Source organism: Terrapene carolina, unplaced genomic scaffold (genome assembly GCF_002925995.2).
Source record: "Terrapene carolina triunguis isolate 2854851 unplaced genomic scaffold, T_m_triunguis-2.0 Scaffold28582, whole genome shotgun sequence".
NCBI classification, from domain to species: domain Eukaryota; kingdom Metazoa; phylum Chordata; order Testudines; family Emydidae; genus Terrapene; species Terrapene triunguis.
The window spans coordinates 1-7,413 of record NW_020692933.1 but is presented as its reverse complement, the minus strand read 5'-3'; the positions used below and the strand labels follow the sequence as shown (position 1 = coordinate 7,413).

The 7,413-nt window shown below is 60.5% G+C and overlaps 1 protein-coding gene across 1 annotated transcript in view; it reads left to right on the top strand.

Moving 5' to 3' along the window:
* MCM7 (minichromosome maintenance complex component 7) overlaps positions 1-4,556 on the top strand; it is a gene marked incomplete at its 5' end in the record, with an annotated part of 5,125 nt that extends 569 nt beyond the window's left edge. Inside the window, 7 exons of the mRNA XM_026662577.1 lie at positions 292-423; positions 568-651; positions 825-1,218; positions 1,313-1,396; positions 2,772-2,940; positions 3,582-3,691; positions 4,043-4,556. Coding sequence (XP_026518362.1) covers positions 292-423; positions 568-651; positions 825-1,218; positions 1,313-1,396; positions 2,772-2,940; positions 3,582-3,691; positions 4,043-4,250 — 1,181 coding nt within the window. The remainder of the gene's footprint in view (positions 1-291; positions 424-567; positions 652-824; positions 1,219-1,312; positions 1,397-2,771; positions 2,941-3,581; positions 3,692-4,042) is intronic.
* Between the last annotated feature and the right edge of the window lie 2,857 nt (positions 4,557-7,413).

Genomic DNA, 7,413 nt, shown 5'->3' with positions numbered 1-7,413 from the left:
CCCCTGGGTGTGCTGAGTGTGGGGCAGCTGAGATCCCCCACCTGCCCCGTACCCTGCGGCACCTCCTGCCTGCCCCCTGGGTGTGCTGAGTGCGGGGCAGCTGACAGAGGAGGCACAGGGCCTGCTCATGGGTGAGATCTCCCCTGTATAGCCCTGTTTGCACCTCCTGCTAGCGCCCCCCGCCACCTCCCCACACCCTGGTGTGGTTGGATGGGGGGGGAGCGGCAAGTCATGGATCAAGGACCCCCCCAGCCCTGCTGACCCCTCCCCACCCCCTCCCGCTGTGTGCAGAGGAGGATTTCTACGACAAGCTGGCAGCCTCCATCGCCCCCGAGATCTACGGGCACGAGGACGTGAAGAAGGCCCTGCTGCTGCTGCTGGTGGGGGGCGTGGACCGTAACCCCCGGGGCATGAAGATTCGGGGTGAGTCTGAGGTGGAGGGGACGGAACCCCAGGGTGAGGAAGTGCAGGGGGGCGGGGGGGTGTATATGTGTCATGGGGGGGAGGGATCGATCCCGTGGGGGGGCTGCTCTGACGCTGACCCAGCTCCTTGCCGTCTTCCTCCAGGGAACATCAACATCTGCTTGATGGGTGACCCGGGCGTGGCCAAGTCCCAGCTGCTCTCGTACATCGACCGCCTGGCCCCCCGCAGTGAGTAACACCCCACCCCGGGGGCTAGGGCGCGCCGGGGCCCGGCTGGGTGGGGCGTTCAGGGGCTTCCCAGCAGCGGTGGGGATGGGGACCCTCCGACTCCCATCTCCCCCCAGGTCAGTGCCCCACGGCCTGGGCCCACCCCCTCTGACTGTGTCCCCTCCCTTCCCCAGGTCAGTACACGACCGGGCGCGGCTCGTCGGGCGTGGGGCTGACGGCCGCCGTGCTGCGGGACCCGGTGACGGGGGAGCTGGCCCTGGAGGGCGGGGCGCTGGTCCTGGCCGACCAGGGCGTCTGCTGCATCGACGAGTTCGACAAGATGCTGGAGAGCGACCGCACGGCCATCCACGAGGTGATGGAGCAGCAGACCATCTCCATTGCCAAGGCGGGCGTGCTGGCCACCCTCAACGCCCGCTGCGCCATCCTGGCGGCCGCCAACCCCGCCTACGGGCGCTACAACCCCAAGCGCAGCCTGGAGCAGAACGTGCAGCTGCCGGCAGCCCTGCTCTCCCGCTTCGACCTGCTCTGGCTGATCCAGGACCGGCCCGACCGGGACAACGACCTGCGGTGAGAACCCGGGGGGCTCCCTCTCTGCTCGGGGGCGGCCTGGGGCCGGGATGGGGCATCCGGGCAGCAGCGCTGACGTGTGTCGCCCCCACAGGTTGGCCCAGCACATCACCTACGTCCATCAGCACAGCCGGCAGCCGCCTTGCGCCTTCCAGCAGCTCGACATGAAGCTCATGAGGTGAGAGCTCGGCCTGGCCCTAGGAGGGGGGTGGGGGCTGGTGGGTTAGAGCAGGGGGGGGCTGGGAGCCAGGACTCCTGGGTTCTCTCCACGGCTCTGGGAGGGGAGTGGGGGCTGGTGGGTTAGAGCAGGGGGGGCTGGGAGCCAGGACTCCTGGGTTCTCTCCCTGGCCCTGGGAGTGGGGTGGGGGCTGGTGGGTTAGAGCATGGGGGGCTGGGAGCCAGGACTCCTGGGTTCTCTCCCCAGCTCTGGGAGGGGAGTGGGGGCTGGTGGGTTAGAGCAGGGGGGGGCTGGGAGCCAGGACTCCTGGGTTCTCTCCCCAGCTCTGGGAGGGGATGTTGATAAATGCAAATTGACATTGGAAAACATAATCCCAACTATACGTATAAAACCATGGGGTCTAAATTAGCTGTTACCACTCAAGAAAGATCTTGGAGTCATTGTGGAGAGTTCTCTGCAAACATCCACTCAATGTGCAGCGGCAGCCAAAAAAGCGAACAGGATGTGGGAAATCATTAAGAAAGGGATAGATAATAGGACAAAAAATATCATGTTGCCTCTATATAAATCCATGGGATGCCCCCATCTTGAATACTGTGTGCAGATGTGGTCGCCCCGTCTCAAGAAAGGTCTAGTGGGACTGGAAAAGGTTCAGAAAAGGGCAACAAAAATGATGAGGGGTCTGGAACAGCTTCTGTATGAGGAGAGATTAATCAGACTGGGACTTTTCATCTTGGAAAAGAGACGACTAAGGGGGGATATGAGAGAGGTCTATAAAATCATGACTGGTGTGGAGAAAGTCAATAAGGAAGTGTTATTTACTCCGTCTCATAACACAAGAACTAGGGGACACCCAATGAAATTAATAGGCAGCAGGTTTAAAACAAACAGAAGGAAGTATTTTTTCTACCCAACGCACTGTTAACCTGTGGAACTCCTTGCCAGAAGATGTTGTGAAGGCCAAGACTATAACAGGGTTCAAAGAAGAACTAGAGAAGTTCCTGGAGGACAGATCCATCGATGGCTATTAGCAGGATGGGCAGGAATGGTGTCCCTGGCCTCTGTTTGCCAGAAGCTGGGAATGGGCGACAGGGGATGGATCACTTGGTGATTCCTTGTTCTGTTCATTCCCTCTCGGGCACCTGGCACTGGCCACTGTTGGCAGACAGGATACTGGGCTAGATGGACCTTTGCTCTGACCCAGTCTGGCCGTTCTTATGTTCCGTGGGGTCAGGTGGGTTATATGGGGGGTGGGGGGGCCTGGAAGCCAGGATTCTATGCCCTGAGCATCCTGCTGGTGGGGGGGGGGGGCAGTTTCTTTTTCTCCCTCCCCCCCCCCCCCCATATTAACCTATCTTCCCCCTGCTCCCCCCAGGCGCTACATCAGCATGTGTAAGCGGAAGCAGCCGGCCGTGCCGGAGGCGCTGGCTGATTACATCACAGCCGCCTACGTGGAGATGCGCAAGGAGGCCTGGGCCAGCAAGGACACGACCTTCACGTCGGCCCGCACACTGCTGGGCATCCTGCGCCTGGCCAGCGCCCTGGTGAGCGCCGGCCCCGGCTGGGGGTGGCGGGGCAGGGAATGGGGGGGTGGCACCGTTCATGGCTCCGCAGGGCTAAAGTGCTGACAGTGCAAGTAGCTGGCGTCTGGTTGCTACTGCAGTGTGGGGGCTTGCAGCTCTGGGGGGCCACTGGCGTCGGCGGATTCCCCCCCCTCCAGGCTGGCCTGCAGCTGGGTGCAAGGGCAGAGAGGGAGATGCCCGGAGCAGGAACCGCTCGTCCCGTCCCCCCAGCCAGTCCCAGAGGCTCCAAAGTGCTGTTCGTGCAGGTAGCGTGTGCAGCCAACTACTGCCGAGTCAGCGCTTCGCGAGCCCCCCGGACACCCCGTCGGGGGGACCCCTGCCGGCCCCATCGACTGCAGGGAGGAACCCAGAGGCCCCAGGCTGCTCTTCGGGTCATGCAGCAGCCAGGCCCCCCTCGCCCTGGGGGTGGGGATGGAGCCCCTGCCAGGCTGGGCGGGTCGGGATTGGCAGAGGTTTGGTCGGTAGCTGGGAATGGCCCGGGGCATTGACCCTCATCTTGGTCTGCTGAGGATGGATGGGTGCTGGCGGTCAAGCATTTCCGGGGCTGTGGGGCAGAGCCAGTGACCCACGTTGACCCCCTCCCCGTGCCGCCTCCCCTCCAGGCCCGGCTGCGGCTGGTGGATGTGGTGGAGAAGGAGGACGTGAACGAGGCCATGCGGCTCATGGAGATGTCCAAGGACTCGCTGCTGGGGGACAAAGGGCAGCAAACCAGGTGAGACGTGGGGTTCGTGCCCCTAACGCTCACATGCCGAGGCAGGGCTTCCGTCCCCTATGTCTCCTCCCCACACACGTACAGCCAAGGGTCCTGCTGGGGGGCAGGGCGCTCTGGGTTAGGGGCACGTTCCTGCTCAGGGAGGGGGGCGTTCCTGTGGCTCCATTCTTCTCTCCCCCCTGCCCCAAGGAAGCAGCGGATGGGATCTCTGGGGGGGCGTTCCCCGAGGCTGGGACTGGGAGCAGTGGGGGGGCTGGGGGAGGGGGTTCCCTGGGGCTGGGGGCAGTGCAGGAAGGGGTTTGTGGAGGCTGGCAGTGTGGGGGCAGTGCTGACGCATCCCCCTTTCCCCAGGACGCAGCGGGCAGCGGACGTGATCTTCGCAGCGGTGCGGGAGCTGGCGGGCGGGGTGGGCGGGCGCGCGGTGCGCTACGCCGAGGCCGAGCAGCGCTGCGTCTCCAAGGGCTTCACCCCCGCCCAGTTCCAGGCCGCGCTGGACGAGTACGAGGAGCTGAACGTCTGGCAGGTGAACCAGGCCCGGACCCGCATCACCTTCGTCTGAGCCCGCGGGAGGGGCCATCCCTGGCCCCGGCCGAGCCCAGCTTGCTCGGCACCCCCGGGGGGTCCCCCTCTTCGTGGGGTAGCTGGCTCCAGCCCCTGGCGCTGGGGGGATGTCGCCTCCCTGGGGCACTGTTGCTCCCAGATGCCCCCACGGGGCTGAGGTTGTGCCCTTGCCCCCCTGTTCTGTGCCGTGGGGTGGGGGAGGCCAGGCCTGTGTCCTTGGGGGCTCCTGCCCGGGGCTCCCTGTCATCGCAAAGGCGATTTGTTCGGCTTTTTCTCTTACCAATAAACCAGTGTTTGTATGTTACAGCGCTGCTGGGGCTGGGGCCAGGGGGTGGGTGAGGAGCTGCTAACTGGGTTGGGGGACGTCTCTAGCTCTGTCCCTGGGGGCAGCACGGGCTGTGAACTGGGGACCCCCTGCTCCACAGGTGCTGGCTGAGGGTGGAGATGGGGGGGGGGCCCCATCTCACCAGGCAGCTCCTGTCCAGCCCGGCCTGGCGGGCGAGCGCCTCCCCCCATCTCCCTGAAGGGCAGGGCTGAGCCCAGCCCCTCTGCGCTGTGGGGCAAAGCGGCTCCGTCCCGCCTGCAGGGATGAGCCCCAGTGCCCCATGCCCCACACTGCTGGGCTCTGGCCCTGTGTACAGTGAGGGAATTACCTGTCGCTCCCTGCGTCACCTCTCGGGGCCTAGAACCCAGGCGTTCTGGCTCCCAGCCCCACTGGTCGAAAGCCCTAGACGGGGGCTGGGACTGAGTGCGGGCACCTCACTTCTCCATTCTCAGCTCTACCATGGGGGGAAATGGCCTGGCCCAGCAGGGAGGGGGAGTGCGGATAAATACACACAAGATGCAAATAGGGTGGGGCTTAACACACACGCAGCTTGCTTTCCCCCCCCCCCCCCATCAGGGGCTCCCTGCAAGTTTCCATTTCCTCCTTGCTGGGGTCTCTGGTTCCTTTCCCCGCCCCCCAATGGCCGCAGCTCAGCGCACACCACATATGGGCCAGAGGCATGCACCCACAGGGCCCCCGGGGGGTTGAGAAAAGCTGCCGTAGGAGGAAAGGTTACACACAAGCAGGGCCGGTTTAGCCTTGAGAAAAGGGCGGCTGGGTGTGGGGCTGACAAACACTCTCGCTCTCTAAGGGGAGTTCGGCTCCAGAACAGGCGTCCAAGGGAGGTTTGTAAGGGCAGGTCTAGGTGCGATTGGTCCTGCCTCATCTTGGTGTCTTTACATCAGAATGGGGTCAGGTCCAGCTAGCCCAGTGTCCTCTGAGCGGGGTCAGTGTCAGAGCCTCTGAGGGAATGAACAGAACAGGCAATTACCGAGTGATCCCTGTCGGCCCCTGGGGACGCGCAGAACAGGAGGTCGCATCCCTGCCCATCCTGGCCAATAGCCATTCATGGACCTGTTCTCCAGGGACTTCTCTAGTTCTTCTTTGAACCCTGGTATAGTCTTGGCCTTCACAACATCCGCTGGCAAGGAGTTCCCCAGGCTGATGGTGCGTTGGGTGAAGAAATACTTCCTTTTGTGTGTTTTAAACCTGCTTCACCCTAGCTCTTATGAGAGGGAGTAAATAACACTTCCTTGTTTACTCTCTCCAAACCCTAGCGTGATTTTATAGACCTCTATCCTATCTGCCTGTCTTAGCTCTCCTGCTATAGAAGCGGTTTTATACCCCTTCTCTCTACCTTTTCCATTTCTAATAACACCTTTCAGAGACAGGGTGACCAGAACTGCACCGAATATTCCAGGCAGAGGCACACCATGGATTTCTCCAGTGACATTATGATATTTACTGTCTTGCTACCCCTTTCTGGGTGGTTCCTAACAGGGGGTTAGCTTGTTTGCCACTGCACATGGAGTGTTTTCAGGGAACTCTCCACACTGACTCCAAGATCTCCTCTCTCTTGAGTCTGAAGAAGTGAGGTTCTTACCCACGAAAGCTTATGCTCCCAATACTTCTGTTAGTCTCAAAGGTGCCACAGGACCCTCTGTTGCTTTTTACAGATTCAGACTAACACGGCTACCCCTCTGATACTTGATATCTCTCTTGAGTGGTAACAGCCAATTTAGACCCCATCATTTTATATGTATAGTTGGGATTATATTTTCCCATGTGCATTGCTTTACATTTATCAACATTGAATTTCATCTGCCATTTTGTGGCCCAGTCACCCAGTTTTGAGAGATCCTTTTGTAGCTCTTCGCAGTCTGCCTGGGACTTAACTATCTTGAGTAGTTTTGTATCATCTGCCAATTTTGCCACCTGTTTACCCCTTTTCCAGATCGTTTATGAATATGTGGAATAGGACTGGGCCCAGTACAGACCCCTGGGGGACACCACGATTTACTTCTCTCCATTCTGAAAACTTGACCATTTATTCCTACCCTGTTTTTCCTATCAGTTACCCAGGAGGGGACTTTCCCTCTTATCCCGTGACAGCTGACTCTGCTTAAGCGCCTTTGGTGAAGGACCTTGTCAAAGGCTTTCTGAAAATCTGAGTACACTCTATCCACTGAATCCCCCTTGTTCACATGTCTATTGACCCACCTCAAAGTTGTGTTCATCTCTGTCTATAGTACTGGTTTGTGCTGTAGTTACAAGCAGGAGTAGATTTAAATATTCAGTTACACACCACAGGGAGCGGTTCTGCAGTTTGATACTTGAGTTCCTTCCGAAGGCTTAGGGGCTGCCATCCGTGACTCATGGGTGTTGGATTTATCAGTTTGTTCCAACACCTCCTCATGTGACAGTTCCTCACAGGGGCCCAGCTGTACTCGAGGTGGGCACTCGAAGAGCAGTGCCCCGACCTGTGGAAGAGCCGCGTAAGCTCAAAGCTGGGCTCTCTCTTCAACAGAGGTTAGTTGGATACGATCTCCTCCCGCACCTCGTATCTCTAACTCCCTGTGACTAACACAACTACAGCACACATCAAGGTGAAGGCAAGGACCCCACTCCCCTCCGAGAGCCGGGGAGAGAACCCAGGAGTCCTGGCTCCCAGTCCCCCTGCTCCCCTCCCAGAGCCGGGGAGAGAACCCAGGAGTCCTGGCTCCCAGTCCCCCTGCTCCCCTCCCAGAGCCGGGGAGAGAACCCAGGAGTCCTGGCTCCCAGTCCCCCTGCTCCCCTCCCAGAGCCGGGGAGAGAACCCAGGAGTCCTGGCTCCCAG